Genomic DNA, 15,000 nt, shown 5'->3' on the forward strand with positions numbered 1-15,000 from the left:
CAACCACCGCATTAACCCCTCCCAAATCCGTTCCTGCTCTCTCTCTCTCTCTCTCTCTCTCTCTCTCTCTCTCCTCCCTTCCTCTTCCTAATCCATTCTTTTTCCATCCTTCCATCCATCTACCTCCACCTCTTACTGCGTCCGTCTGTCCCCGCCAACGACCAGCCGCCCGCCCCTCTCAGGGATTTTTGGGCAGCCTTCCCTCCGCCCTATATCTGGGTGACTTGACTTGAAAGGCGTCTATCCTTTCAGACTGTTTTAACAAGACTGCCAGAGATCAGTCAAGACAGAGTAAATAGTGGTTGGGAATATAGTCTCCCCGCTTGGGGTCGACTTTTCGGGTGGGGTGGGGTGGGATGGGGTGGGCGGTCTGGCCCGCCCGGGGAGATTGGATTTCAATTCTCGCTGGTGGAAAGTCAAAGAGAGTTTTATGGGATGAAAGATATATGTAATACCGAAAGTTTTTTTTTTTTTTTTTTTAAATTCCCGTTTGCGAAAATTAAGTTCTGTCCTGGATTCCAGTTACGTTGATGTATGTTCGTTGACTGTTTCGATTCGCCCGTCGGGGATGGTTTAACAGTTTTAATCAATTTACGTTCCCTGGCTTGCTTATACTCGTCCCTTCTGGATTGTCGAGTCGTTCGGCTCCTCTCGCTGCTCTGACTTTCATCCTTTTTTTTTTTCTTTTTTTTTCTTTTTAGGAAATACTACCTTACAGAATTTAAGATCAAAAGTCATCATTTTAATGACTGCTTCCCTTCGGCGTTTGATGACCTCTGTTGACCTTTCTGTTCTAGGAGGACTTTTATTATGAAAGGTAAACTGTTAGAAACGGTTTTCTGTAGAGTTATTTGAATGATTTCTCTCTCTCTCTCTCTCTCTCTCTCTCTCTCTCTCTCTCTCTCTCTCTCTCTCTCTCTCTCTCTCTCTCTCTCTCTCGTGCAAGTATTTATTGCTCGGTATCATTTCTGTATTCTGTTCAACGTTATTGAACATTTATAACACTTTTCATTAACTGATTGTCATCTGTAACCTGTAGACAACAGGTGTGTGATTGTATGCATATATATATTATATATATGTATGTATGTTATATGTATATATATATATTATATATATATATGTATATATATGTATGTATGTATATAATATATATATATATATATATTATAAATTTAGTATAATATATATATATATATATATATATATATATATATATATATATATATATATATACAGAGAGAGAGAGAGAGAGAGAGAGAGAGAGAGAGAATGAATGAATGCCATTCCTCCCTATCATTTGGTAGCTTCAGAAACTCTTGACCTTCTAGTGCTCAGCACCTCTTCAGGGATGAGGTTGCTAGCCTCATGCCTTTATTACTACCCTTGCTATCACCTACCACAGGCGACTGACCACCAGGTACATATTTTTCCTTGGTCAGCTTTTTTCCCTTTTTGTATCCTTTTTGTTTTTAAATATTATGTGGTTTTAGTCTCCTGCATTATGTGAGGTTTCATTTTTAGTTTTCTGTAAAAGACAACTATTGTGCCGGCTTTGTCTGTCCGTCCGCCCTCAGATCTTAAGAACTACCAAGGCTAAAGGGCTGCAAATTGTTGTGTTGATCATCCACCCTCCAGTCATCAAATATACCAAATTGCATCCCTCCAGCCTCAGTAGTTTTTATTTTATTTAAGGTTAAAGTTAGCCATAATCGTACTTCTGGCATCGCTACAGGTACCAACAACATAGGCCACCACCCGACCATGGCTGGAAGTTTCATGGGCCGCGGCTAAGAGTTTTATGGGCCGTGGCTGAGGCCACCACCTGACAGAAAACTCGATTGCGCCGAAGAAACTTCGGCGCATATTTTACTTGTTTTATTTTTGTTTTATTTTACTGTTCGGCGCATTTTTTCTTTTCTTTTTTTTTTTGAAAGAAAAATATTCAATTGATTTTCCTAACGGACAGTGATGATAAATGGACCTTTTGCAAATGGAATTGTCATTTATATATATAAAAAAACAGGATTTAAAGGTTATTGTGATTGTTGTTGTCGCAAAAATGCCTCAGAATAAAGTGAACAAGAAATGATGGATATTTTGTCGTTTACTTTTCCGTTGTTGTCACTTTGTCATAAAAAGTCCACTGAGGACTGAACTATTATTATTATTATTATTATTATTATTATTATTATTATTATTATTATTATTATTATTATTATTATTCAGAAGATGAACCCTATTCATATGAAACTAGCGCACAGGGGCCATTGACTTGAAATTCAAGCTTCCAGAGAATATTATGGTGTTCATTAGAAAGAAGTAACAGAAGGTAATGGGAAATACAAAAAGAGGAGATCACTTATGAAAAAAGAAATCGTCAGTTGATAAATAAACAGGTAGATGAAAATGTAATTGTAAAAATTATTACAAATGCTATAATTTTTTTTTTTTTTTTTTTTTTTTTGTCTATCACAGTCATCCTATTCGACTGAGTGGTTTTTATAGTGTGGGGTTCCGGGTTGCATCCTTATTATTATTATTATTATTATTATTATAGCTTTATCACTGGAGTTTAATTTGATAGTTAAGCTTCTCTTATTTTTCTGATAGCTCCTTTCTCTGTAAAGGGGAAAAGGTCACGTAATAATTATCCGATATTCATTTTACCCAAGGGGAGGGGGTTGTAAGGACACACTTCTGAACGTTTTCATTTTACCATTAAACGTCTCCGCCAACTTTTCCTTTTCCTCTCTGCTTCCACAGGAAATTATATGTTCATTCATATTGATATATTTATGTGAGTAAAATGAAAACGTTCGTGATTGTGTCCATATATTTTCTGGATGAAATGGATATTGGGCAATCATTACGTGACCTTTCCCTAGTGACCTTTCCTTTACAAAGAAAGGAATTGTCAGGGAAATAGTGAAAGGTGATTATAAATTAAAGAGTGTTCATGCAGCCATAATTTTTAATGAGGCATTTATATGAGAGGGTTTCCTCATAATTTATTATTATTATTATTATTATTATTATTATTATTATTATTATTATTATTATTATTATTAGCGTATTCGTTTAACTGGTAGATTTCTTTTAGAAATTGTTTTTTTTAAGTATGCAATGTATGTCTGTATGTATAATCAATACCTGTAAGGAATTACGTGTATGTTAATTACTTTTTGTATATTAATTACTTTTATATTTAATTATTTTATGTATTATAAAATTACTTTTATATGATAATTACTTTTATATATTAATTACTTTTATGTTTTAATTACTTTTATATGTTAATTATATATATATATATATATATATATAATATTATTTCGTATATATCCATTTAGTAAATAAGCGATATCATAAAGGTACATGACCTGATGTCATACCATTTACACTCTTAGTTATCGGGCCTCATTATACCAGTTATATATCATATGTGTCTCCTGAGGCCTGTTACAAGTTTTCAAGCACTGATATATGGGATGAAGCTATATATATCATGCTGATATATACGAAATTATATATAATAGGCTGAGTTTAAAAAAGTTTCTCTCTCTATATTCTCTCTCATTCTCTCTCATTTAGGCGAACTCAAAAGGATCTCTCTCAAGAAAGGTGGCTGACCTGATGTCAACCATTTCTCTCTCTTAGTTCTCTCTCTCTCATTGTGACTCAAAAGACCTCTCATCTCTCTCTCTGAGGCCTGTTCTCTCTTTCAAGCACTGATCCTGGGAAAAAGTTCTCTCTCTCTTCCTTTCAATACTGGTTGTCAAAGTAATTCTGAGATTATAAAAAGTTTCTCTCTCTCTCTCTCTCTCTCTCTCTCTCTCTCTCTCTCTCTCTCTCTCTCTCTCTAGGCGAGACTCAAAAGGATCTCTCTCTTTCATGGCTGAGACAAAAAATTTTCTCTCTCTCTCTCTCTCTCTCTCTCTCTCTCTCTCTCTCTCTCTCTCCCAACTCAAAAAGTTCAGAGACTCAAAGGACTCTCTCTCTCTCTCTCTCTCTCTCTCTCTCTCTCTCTCTCTCTCTCTCTCTCTCTCTCTCATGGCTGAGACAAAGAATTCTCTCTCTCTCTCTCTCTCTCTCTCTCTCTCTCTCTCTCTCTCTCTCTCTCTCTCTCTCTCTCTCTTTTGAAACTCAAAAAAGTTCTCTCTCTCTTCCTTTCTCTCTGGTTGTCTCTCTCATTTGAGACTCAAAAAAGTTCTCTCTCTCTCTCTCTCTCTCTCTCTCTCTCTCTCTCTCTCTCTCTCTCTCTCTCTCTCTCTCTCAGTCTGTTCAAACGCTCCTAAAAATACCTTCTACAATCTACCTCCTCTTTTTTTTCTAGGTATACCTTCCCCTTTTTTTCCATTAATATCTCCCCTTCTCTTTTCACCCTCTGTATTTCTCTTTCATTGTCATTCTTTATCTTCACACTTGCCCTCCTCCCCTTCGCATACCTGACTTCATTTCAGTGGCCTTTCCCCTCAAATCCCTTCAACCACTGGTCTCTCCCTTGTCACTGATCCCCTGTGATGTTCCTCTCTCTCTCTCTCTCTCTCTCTCTCTCTCTCTCTCTCTCTCTCTCTCTCTCTCTCTCGGACAGCTCAGCCTGTCCACTCCCCTTCGTTCCCAAAGATACACACACGCTTTCTCTCTCTCTCTCTCTCTCTCTCTCTCTCTCTCTCTCTCTCTCTCTCTCTCTCTCTCTGCCTCATGGGCGCACATATTTGTTTTTCCAGTGTACATACGTTTGTGGGTTCCATATATATTATATATACATGTATATATTGTGTGTGTGTATCTGTGTATGTATGTATTTATGCATGTACGTTTTGACTGCCACCGTATTGTTACACATTTGTATACATAGAATGCAGGAAATAAGGTATAGAATAAACAATAAAGTATTAGATTTAATTTATGTGTCCAAATTTCTGTTTGTATTGCGGCGTTTTTTCTTTGAACTTGGGCTGGTTCATTTTGAAGGAGTTTTATGAATTATGTCAAATTTTAAGTAGCTTTGGTTTTATAGATTTCAACAAATTCAGTGCAACGTTTTAGTGCTGCGTCTCTCTGCTCTGTTCGTTTATGATGATGTGAGTTACAGAGATATCTGTTATGATAAAAGCTGTGATTGAAATCATCCTGATTATTGTGTAAAGTTTTATCTTGAAAATGTTGTCTTTTGAAGAATGCGAAAGACTTAAGCAATAACCAGAAACGACGCCGGAAGTACGAACAACTTTTTAAAATGAGCATTTGAGCAGAATGGGGAGAGTGAAAGTGGCATATCGATTGGAGAAGGGGCTTTACTCTTAAGTGGGGAAAAATGACAGAAAGGGGAAATGACTAAAATGAGATTATTAACGATAAAAATTGGGGTGGACAAAATACGCGAGGAAGGAAAGGGTTGAAATTGAAAGCTGATTAGAAAGTTGACCAGGCTATACTTTCCTATTTAGCTATCTTGTGTTTACGTGATAGATGGTGTGACAGATGTATTGGAAAGGAAGGACTTCTAGCAAGCGTCCCCGTAGGGAGGGCAGTGCCGTCTGTCTACCTCATGCGGTGAACTGTAGGCATTAATAAAGGTTCTTTGCAGCGTCCCTTCGGCCCCTAGCTGCAACCCCTTTCATTCCTTTTACTGTACTTCCATTCATATTCTTTCTTCCATCTTACTTTCCACCCACTTCTAACAATTGTTTCAAAGTGCAGCTACCAGATTTTCCTCCCGTTACACCTTTTAAACTTCTTACTCTCAATTTTCCTTTCAGCGCTGAATGACCTCATAGGTCTCAGCGCTTGGCCTTTGGATTAAATAGTGTATTCTATCTATCTATCTATCTATCTATCTATCTATCTATCTATCTGTAGTAGCGTTAAAAATCTCATGGGATAGATGTAAATTGCGCAGCTTTTTAGGGGGGTTTGACGTGCTGGTGACGAGTCTACTGTGTAGGGATATGAAGCTAATTTTGCCGATTTTTTGTGCACATGAGGTTCATCCATGATTCAGGAGGTCAGGCAGGAATGAGCCATTAATTACTTACTGTCCTGTTTTCTCAGGTGCCACATCATACTAGGGGAAATTGCTTAATGATTCCATAGATTTGTCAAAACTACAGATTTAATATTATTTGTGAATTTTGTGAATTCTTATGTATATTTTCTAGTCAGGGATTAAAGATGAGGTGAACACACACACCCACACACTCAGTCACACACACACACACACACACACTGTAAAGGTATCGTTACCTCGTATTAGTCTTTCATGAATATGCAATTCAGTCTTTCCTTGCTTGTCATCTCTTTTAATATTTTACTCGATCGTTAGCTCTCAGTGACTTATTGTATGTCGACACGAAACTCTCTCTCTCTCTCTCTCTCTCTCTCTCTCTCTCTCTCTCTCTCTCTCTCTCTCTCTCTCTCTCTCTCTCTCTCTCTCTCTGTATATATATGTAATATATTATATATATTGTAAATATATTCATTGATTTTGAGAATTTATCAGTATTTTTGGAGAACTTTTGTGAAGTACGAAAGATGATGATATGATGAATTTAGCGTAGACTTCAATATAGCCAGAAAGGTTTGTGTTTAGAAATTAGATGAGACCAGCAGAGATGTACTTTTGAAATTATGCAGAAGCTTTTTTAGAAGTAGTGTTAAATTTGCAATTATAAATATTTGTATGTATATATATTTATAAATGTATATGTATATATATACATAATGTAAATTATATACTTATAAATTTATATATTATTATTATTATTATTATTATTATTATTATTATTATTATTCAGAAGAAGAACCCAGTTTATATGGAACAAGCAAACAGGGTCCATTGACTGAAATTTAAGCTTGCAAAGGATATGGTGTTTATTCGCAAGAAGTAATAGAAGGTATATATATATATACATACATATATATATATATATATATATATATATATATATATATATATATATACTGTATATATATATAATATATAAATTTAAGTATGTATGTACGTATGTATGTATGTGGTTGTTATATGCGATATATGTTTTGTTTTTCGCATGAGTCATCCCCTCATTCACTGTATAACATGCACATAATCGTATACGTGCGTGCGGACACATATTTCACAGCCACTGGTCCAGAACAAAGGCTTGTCCATTAAGTCTGTCAGAGCGATGACAGGCTCTCTCTTTTAAATGCAGCGACATAAATATAGATTGGTGAGTGGCCCAAGGCATTTTGGGTCGTTACATAAATCAGTCATCGCGAGTGTTTGTGTGTTGACCCTTTTGTTAGTGTTCGCGTAACGATATGTGTCACAGATTTAACACGTCCATCAGGAAATTGGGAATTAAAGGTTAGAGTGACTCTCTCTCTCTCTCTCTCTCTCTCTCTCTCTAGAAAAAAAAGGTTTGTCCAGTTCTCTCTTTCTCTCTCTCTCTCTCTCTAAAAGTTTATGATTCACTCTTTCTCTCTCTCTCCCCCTCTCTTTCTTGAAAATGGTTTGTAATAATCTCTCTCTCTCTCTCTCTCTCTCTCTCTCTTTAGGAAAAAGGTTTTTAATTCTCTCTCTCTCTGTAGAAAAAAGGTATGTAATTCCCTCTCTCTCTCTCTCTCTCTCTCTCTCTCTCTCTCTCTCTCTTTATAAAAAAAGGTTTGTAATTCTCTCTCTCTCTCTCTCTCTCTCTCTCTCTCTCTCTCTCTCTCTCTCTCTCTCTCTCTCTCTCTCTCTCACACGTTGGTTGGAGTAGTTATATTTTTTCGTCAATTTCTCCTCTTCCATTCAGGCTACTTTCTTTCCAAGTCATTTGATAGTCTTTGATCTAAGAAATGATGTTCCGGTTGTCAGTATTGCGGTTTTAATGTCTTTTATACTGGAAAAGCTTTGTAAAGTCTCTCTCTCTCTCTCTCTCTCTCTCTCTCTCAAAGGTTCTCTCTTCTCTCTCTCTCTCTTCAAAAGGTTTGTAATTCATTCTCTTTTTTTCTCTCTTTTCTCTCTCTCTAGAAAAGGTTTTTAATTTCTCTCTCTCTATCTCTCTTCTCTCCTCCTCCTCTCTCTCCTCCTCCTCCTCCTCCTCCTCCTTTTTCCTCCTCCTCCTCCTCCTCCTCCTCCTCCTCCTCCTCCTCCTCCCTCCTCCTCGTCTCTACCGTTCCTTATGACTAAGTGGCATCATAATCCTCTTGTTCCTTCTCCTCTTGAACTGAATCGCACTCAGAGAGAGAGAGAGAGAGAGAGAGAGAGAGAGAGAGAGCTGATTAACTGTCATTCGTCTGTTTTCGGATATTTAGTAGCGTTCTTCTATTGATCGACACATCCTCTTGTCCTCTCCCCTCCTCACACCCCCCACCCACTACCCCCTCACCCACCCCACCAACAGAGCGAAATCAAATGATGATTTGGCCAATTACTGCCAAATTTGAGACTGGTGCAGCGGTAGGCTAGCAGCAGCGCTACCTACGGCTGCCACTCCGTCTTTTGGTAATTTGGCCAATTTCGCTGTAGGTACCTGGAAGCATTATATCTTTTTTTTCTTTCTTTCAAATGGCAAATTTTTTTCGGATGATGATTCGCTTTTTTTTCGCTTTATTAGTTATTAACTTCATTTATGATTATTCGTATATTTGGTAGTTTCTTAATATCGTTTCTTCGTCTCTTGAATGTCCGTAGAAACGCCGATTGGAGACTTGGTTAAAAGTAGATAGCACTCTCATACTCTCTCTCTCTCTCTCTCTTTCTCTCTTTCTCTCTCTCTCTCTCTCTCTCTCTCAGATCGGCACGCTCCAATAACTACCAGTTGTGTTTGTTCACTTAACCAGGGAAATAGGCGCTGGGTAGTTAAATAACTGTGGCGGTTATAAGTAAAGTGAAAAAAAAAAAATGTATAGGGTAGCAACTTCATCTTCCAGAAATTGTCCAAAGCTGGAAGAGTTACATTTTTTGGTTTCACCTCTATAAAGAGGGAAATATATATATATATATATATATATATATATATATATATATATATATATATATATATATAAATATATATTAGTTATCATAAATATTTATTAGTTATCAATATATATATATATATATATATATATATATATATATATATATATATATATATATATATATATACACAAATATATACTACTTATCTTTACATCAGGTACACTGAGGCAAAATACTGGATATGCAAACTTTTATTCATCGTAGCGTTTCGACGTGCACGTATATACATTTCTGTTAGCATGTGTATATTTAACACGTTTATATGAACAGAACAGTAAAATAAAAAAAGAATGGGATTATTGAGTAACAGCACACCAAAGCGCATATGAGACAATATGAGTATACTGCGTAAGTAAAGAGTATACCTCTTTACTGGAATCCTATTAGCCTTGAAAATCTTAGAAGACATTTTTGCACCTTTAATTGATCGTTCAGATTGCAGAGGTTTTGGTATATGGCAGTATCGATTGTTTGTGGGTGAGTGTTTTACAAGCTGGTATATAAAATGAGATACATACTTAGCAATTTCTATATACAAATCGAACTGGTTCAGATTTTTTGCAAATTAATGTACAATGCGGTTTAGGAGGAATACTGTCGTAGAGATTTCTATGTACAAATTGCATGGCTTCAGATTTTTTGCAAGTCAACGTATAAGATGATTTAGGAAAAATACAAACCTAGACATTTCTATGTACAAATCGTACGGGTTCTGATGTGTTGCAGTTTAATGTAAACAAGATGATTTAGGAGAAATACAGACTTAGAAATTTCTATATACAAATCGTATGACTTCAGATTAACAAGGTAATAGATAAAATGGCAGAGAAGAGGTACATTGTTAGAAGTTTCTATTTACAGAAAGTACGGAGTTATATAAAAGACCAGTATCGGATACATTAAAGTAAATTACAAAGTTATCAATGTTCGTTTATGCGATCAGTTGATCTCAGATAATGAGTATTTGTCAAAGGGTTTTATTATTCTATGCATAAGGAGCTACGTGCCCCACATGACCATGGGCGATGGCTCCTATGTGTCCTATGTGACCGTGCCCATGCACGATGTGGGCCCCGTGCCCGATGGGGCCACCATGACCGATATGACCAACATGGCCAATATGACCTCCATGCACGATGGGGCCTCCGTGGACAACATGGCCAACATGGCCTATATGACCATGGCCAATTGGGCCTTCGTGCACGACTGGACCTCCGTACACGGACGTGTCCACCGTGTCCATGTCCAACATGGCCAACATGACCTACATGACCAATGTGACCGCCATGAACCACATGATCCGTATGGGTGATGTGGCTGTGCTCAGCATGGCCATGACCTCCATGGACTATGTGGTCTCCATGGCTGATGTGCGCTGCGTGGACGACTGGGGCAGCATGGTCAACGTGAACTGCATGATCGACGTGGTCGACGTGTTTGACATGGCCAGCGTGGACTGCGTGGCCAGCATGTCCTACATGGCCAGCGTGGCCATGGGCCACGTCGTGGGCAGCCACCCCTTCGTAAGACACCTGGTGGAAAGGAAGATAGACAACTGTAGTATGTGATAGAAAACGAGGATGTGATAGAAAACGAGAATGTGATAGAAAACGGGCGTCAGCTCTGATAGTAGTGTATCTAAATTCTGAGTCTTGTTTACTATTTTTATGCTTCGTTTTCTCTGTAATATGATTTTTTTTACTATTTACGCATCAAAATTCAAGTTCCACGTTTGCAGAGAAAGTATCATTCATCCGTAGGCTTTCACGTCGCTTTCTCTTGAATACATTTGAACCTTATAAATTGAAAGTTGCCTCTGATTGACAGTATATTACTTAACCTTTTGAATTGTGTCCTTCGTTTATGAATGCTGAATAATTATTATTTTGCTTTGAAAGATATGTATCATTTCTCTGTAAATAAAAATGAATCTACCTCTCTGGCTGTCTGTCTTCCTCATATCAAGAGCTAGACAAGACTCGTCGTGTAATGGAGAAAAATGACGTGTTCTTGTCATGTAATGGAATGGGTTGATGTATTCTTGTCATGTAATGTATTGGGGGAAGGCGCGACTGTGTGACTTGCGTATGATTAACGGAGGTTAGACGTGACTTACCAAGCAGTAAGTAAGTCAGAATTCCGAAAGTCAAGACGTAAATGATAACACCGTAACGGATATTTAAGTAAATTTCCGCTGGACACAAGGTCACTTGCAATTTCCAAGGAAATTTGAGAAATGATGTAACAGAATTTGTATCTTAATTTATATCTTGTGTTTTGTTTATTGTTACTTTGAGCGAAGCTTTTTTTTTTTCGAAGGAATGTGGTTAATGTGGTTGACAGTTATAATGTCACATTCTTATGAATAACTTCAGCAAGCCTTCAGTCCAGTTACCGTGGATTGAATATTCTTCAGTCTTTTAAGTATCATATTTTATTATTTAAATATATATCTATCATACGTGCGGGCCATTACTGTATTCTTGTCAATTTATCATCTTTCACTTCAATATTGAATTGTTGCCTTATTTTTATTTTTAAATTGTGCTTTTGATTGTGTCTGTAATTGAATGTACTCTCTAGCTTTTGTGCACGTGTTTTATTTATGCTTTGTATTTTTTATTATTTTTTGTCATGCTTTGGCGTTTCAATCTGTCGAAGGTCTCTAAGCAAGTCTGTGACCATCCTTCTGCAGAAAAAGTTTTACATTTTACGAATATCATTGGGAAAAGTAGTTGAATCAAGAGGCTATTTAGATCCATCGTTTGTCCATATTTAACTGTTTTCTTCTTCGGTGTAATCTGTACCTAAATGTAATTATATAATTTTTAAGCTGGATGGATGTGCAAATAATAATAATAATAATAATAATAATAATAATAATAATAATTCAAAGTTTGTCTTGTGAAGAAAATGTTCAGTTAAGAAAATCTTATGGATAAAGTGTGATGTGACAAGTAATTTAATCTCCAACACATAACTATGATTACTTGAGTTATCTGAACTGTCAAGAATATGTTTGTGTTTATTATTATTATTATTATTATTATTATTATTATTATTATTATTATTATTATTATTATTATTCAGAAGATAAACCCTATTCACATTGAGCAAGCCACAGAGGCCACTGACTTGAAATTCTAGCTTTCAAAAAATGTGGTGTTTATTCCTAAGAAGTTACAGAAGAAAATACGGAACATGTATGTTTGTGTACGAGTATAGGAGAGAAGGGGAAAGCCTATGCATTTTTCCTGTGTATTCTAACCTTTGCTCTGAGTTGCGGGTGTATTTATTTTTCTTTGTGTATTCTAACCTTTGCGTGGAATTGAGGGTTTATTTTTTTCTGTGTATTTTAACCTTTGCTGTGCATGGAATTGAGGGTGTTTTTATTTTTTCCTGTGTATTTTGACCGTGGCTTTGCGTGGAATTATAGGTGTATTTATTTTTTATGAGTATTCTAACTTTTGCTGTGCGTGGGATTGAGAGTATATTTATTTATTTTTTTCTGTGCAGTCTCACCTTTTCGTGGAATATAGGATGTATTTATTTTTCCTCTGTGTATTCTAACCTTTGTTTTGCGTGGAATTGAGAATGTATTTATTTTTTTCTGTGTATTCTAACCTTTGCTTTGCGTGGAATTGAAGATGTATACTATTATTCTGTGTATTTTAATCGTTGCTTTTCGTGGAATTGAGGAGGTATATGTCTTTTCCTTTTATTCTAACTTTTGCTTTGCATGGAATTGAGGGTGTATATTATTTTTCTGTGTAGTATAACCTTTGCTTTGCATGGGATTGAGGGTGTATTTATTTTTCTGTGTATTCTAATCTTGCGTGGAATTGAGGGTGTATTTATTTTTCTGTGTATTCTAATCTTGCGTGGAATTGAGGGTGTATTTATTTTCTGTGTCTTCTAATCTTGCGTGGAATTGAGGGTGTATATATTTTTCTCTGCGTATTCTAACCTTTGCATGGAATCCGTAGTCGTCGGCGGTGTAAGTGACGATCTGCTTGCGTCCGTCGGGCAGAAGGACGTGGTAGGACCCCTTGACGACGTTCCCGTCGGAAGTCTCCGAGCGGCTGTAGTCGGTGCCGGTGTAGGCATCGGACACGCCGTATCCGAATTCGTAAGGCAGTTTTGCCTGCGGTGGAAAATGACGTTTTTTATTGTTGTTTGAAATACGGTTGTTTTCATTTCTAGTTCATTTTTTTTTTTTAACTGTTGGTTGTATTTTTTCATTTATCTGATAAGTTCAAGTGCAAGTGTTGAATTATGTGGTGCTTGGATATATATGTGTATACATATATCTGTATATACATGTATATATTTATATATATATATACATGTATTTGTATTATATATGTAAATGTATATATACACATATACATACATACATAAACATACGGTACATTCGAATCTTTATAACTCTTTGCAAATCAATCAACGTCAGACATGTTATTCAGACTCTTCCCGAAGTGCCAACTTCACCTTCTGTGGCCCCCCCCCACCACTTGAAAACAAATATTTGAAGTTGGACAGTCAATACATCAAAGAAAATTTGAGAGCGAGCGAGATTGATTTGAAGAGAATGCATCCCCCCTCTCCTTCCTCCCACTCCTCCTCCCCTCCTCCCTCCCCCTGCCCCACCCCCACGTTCATCCGTTACTGACATGAACAACAACGGCTGTGCAACGACGGTGGGCACAGCTGGGCTGGAACTATGGCATGGACAGGGGCATGATGAATGGGAGGACCGTATGCAATATCAGCTGCCTCCGCCTCAGCCTTGGGTTCCGCCTCCGCCTCCGCCTCGGCCGTAGGCTCCGCCACCGCCTTCGCCGACGCCCGAGCCACCAGGGCCAGTGCCGCTAACGCCACCTGTTGGGTTGGAGAATGTCGGTTTCATTAGGGGAATGCTTTTCACCTGCGTGCGTGTATGTATAGCGGGTAAATAGAATTAAGGTTTTCGTGAACAGTACATTCTCTCTCTCTCTCTCTCTCTCTCTCTCTCTCTCTCTCAGTATATCTTCTTACATGTTTGTTTTGTTCTGGAGATAGATTTGATACTTTACTTCTGGTAAGCTCTCTCTCTCTCTCTCTCTCTCTCTCTCTCTCTCTTTTCTTGACTTGTATGTGTGCAAGAGTTTGTGTTGGCAGTTTACGCACGAAAATTCTCTCTCTCTCTCTCTCTCTCTCTCAGCACATCACTGAAATGCATATCATCATATCATTACTAATAAAAAGGAATGCGGGAAAGCTTCATCATGATCATCTGCTTCTCAGCCTTGAAATATTAATAGTTGCGTTGGTCCAGGTTCCATAAATCTTCATGGATCAGTTGAGTCCAGCTCCGAACGTCTCATTATATCCACTTGGGAGACTATAAAACTACAAGACTCGTTAAGGTCAGAAAAGTGTGATGACATATCTCAAGTCACGGAACGGAAGGTTGAACAGTGACCTTCCCCCCCCTCCCCCCCCTTTCTGTATTTCATAAATAATCAAAAGCTTTATACTCTGTGTATGTGTATTGTATTTATGCAGACAAGCAAGGTGCTGGATGGTTATTGTATTGTTTGGTAGAGAGGTCAGGTCGTGAAACAGGAGCTGGAATCACGGGAAATTTGTAGTTGCTCGGTCTGATGACAGTCTGATGATTATATTGAAATTGTATACAAAAAATTATGTTTAAATTTAGAAGAAAGAAGTTATATGATTAGTACATGAAAAAGTTCTGGAAGGAATGACGATTCCTTTCTCCGAATATAATCTTATGATGTAATTGAAAATGTCATTGTTTTGGGAAATTGAAGACAATTAACAGGAAGGGGAGTAGTGTAGTCTTTGTAATTATTTATCAGCAAAATATATTAGTAAATTGAGATTAAGATTGCAGTATAATAAGAGAAGCGAGTCTGGAGGTTTCAGTATCTTTTTCTGGCAACCTTTCGTTAAGAAATCGGACAAAATGTTGACCCGCCGGTTGCCAAGGCACGATAATT

At 37.1% G+C, this 15,000-nt stretch overlaps 1 protein-coding gene across 1 annotated transcript in view; it reads right to left on the reverse strand.

The window, feature by feature from the left end:
* Window positions 1–11,660: 11,660 nt before the first annotated feature.
* LOC136833009 (cuticle protein 8-like) overlaps window positions 11,661–15,000 on the reverse strand; it is a 7,303-nt gene continuing 3,963 nt past the window's right edge. Inside the window, exons 2-4 of the mRNA XM_067094657.1 lie at window positions 13,718–13,876; window positions 12,963–13,139; window positions 11,661–11,684 (exon numbers count right to left, since the gene is read on the reverse strand). Coding sequence (XP_066950758.1) covers window positions 11,661–11,684; window positions 12,963–13,139; window positions 13,718–13,876 — 360 coding nt within the window. The remainder of the gene's footprint in view (window positions 11,685–12,962; window positions 13,140–13,717; window positions 13,877–15,000) is intronic.

This window comes from Macrobrachium rosenbergii, chromosome 51 (genome assembly GCF_040412425.1).
Source record: "Macrobrachium rosenbergii isolate ZJJX-2024 chromosome 51, ASM4041242v1, whole genome shotgun sequence".
Taxonomy (NCBI): domain Eukaryota; kingdom Metazoa; phylum Arthropoda; class Malacostraca; order Decapoda; family Palaemonidae; genus Macrobrachium; species Macrobrachium rosenbergii.